This window comes from Penaeus monodon, chromosome 19 (genome assembly GCF_015228065.2).
Source record: "Penaeus monodon isolate SGIC_2016 chromosome 19, NSTDA_Pmon_1, whole genome shotgun sequence".
Taxonomy (NCBI): Eukaryota; Metazoa; Arthropoda; class Malacostraca; order Decapoda; family Penaeidae; genus Penaeus; species Penaeus monodon.
Window position 1 is genome coordinate 4,080,786 of NC_051404.1, and position 325 is coordinate 4,081,110.

The 325-nt window shown below is 64.9% G+C and overlaps 1 protein-coding gene across 1 annotated transcript in view; it reads left to right on the forward strand.

Moving 5' to 3' along the window:
• Positions 1–51: 51 nt before the first annotated feature.
• LOC119585307 (nucleolar and coiled-body phosphoprotein 1-like) overlaps positions 52–325 on the forward strand; it is a 1,226-nt gene continuing 952 nt past the window's right edge. The window contains exons 1-2 of the mRNA XM_037933982.1: positions 52–113; positions 161–314. Coding sequence (XP_037789910.1) covers positions 52–113; positions 161–314 — 216 coding nt within the window. The remainder of the gene's footprint in view (positions 114–160; positions 315–325) is intronic.

Genomic DNA, 325 nt, shown 5'->3' on the forward strand with positions numbered 1-325 from the left:
AGAGGGAGATCAGAGCGACGCCCTTCAAGAGGAGCAGGTCAAGGGTCTACTATGCCTCGCAGACCTCAGACAACTGGCTGCCAAATGACGGCGGCGCAGCCAAAGACAAGGCGGTCAGGCGCAACATCAGCCTGAGTCCCACTCGCGGCTCCTCCTCGAGCGCCGGCAACGCCGTCGTCACGCCCATCGCGAAGACGACGCCCGCTGCCAAGAGTGTTTCGACCTCGAGGAGTTCGGCCAGAAGCGCCCCGGCGTCTCGGTCCAGCTCAGCACGCAAGACGAGCGCGGGCTACAAGGAGCCCGCCATCCTGGAGGTCTCGAGCTC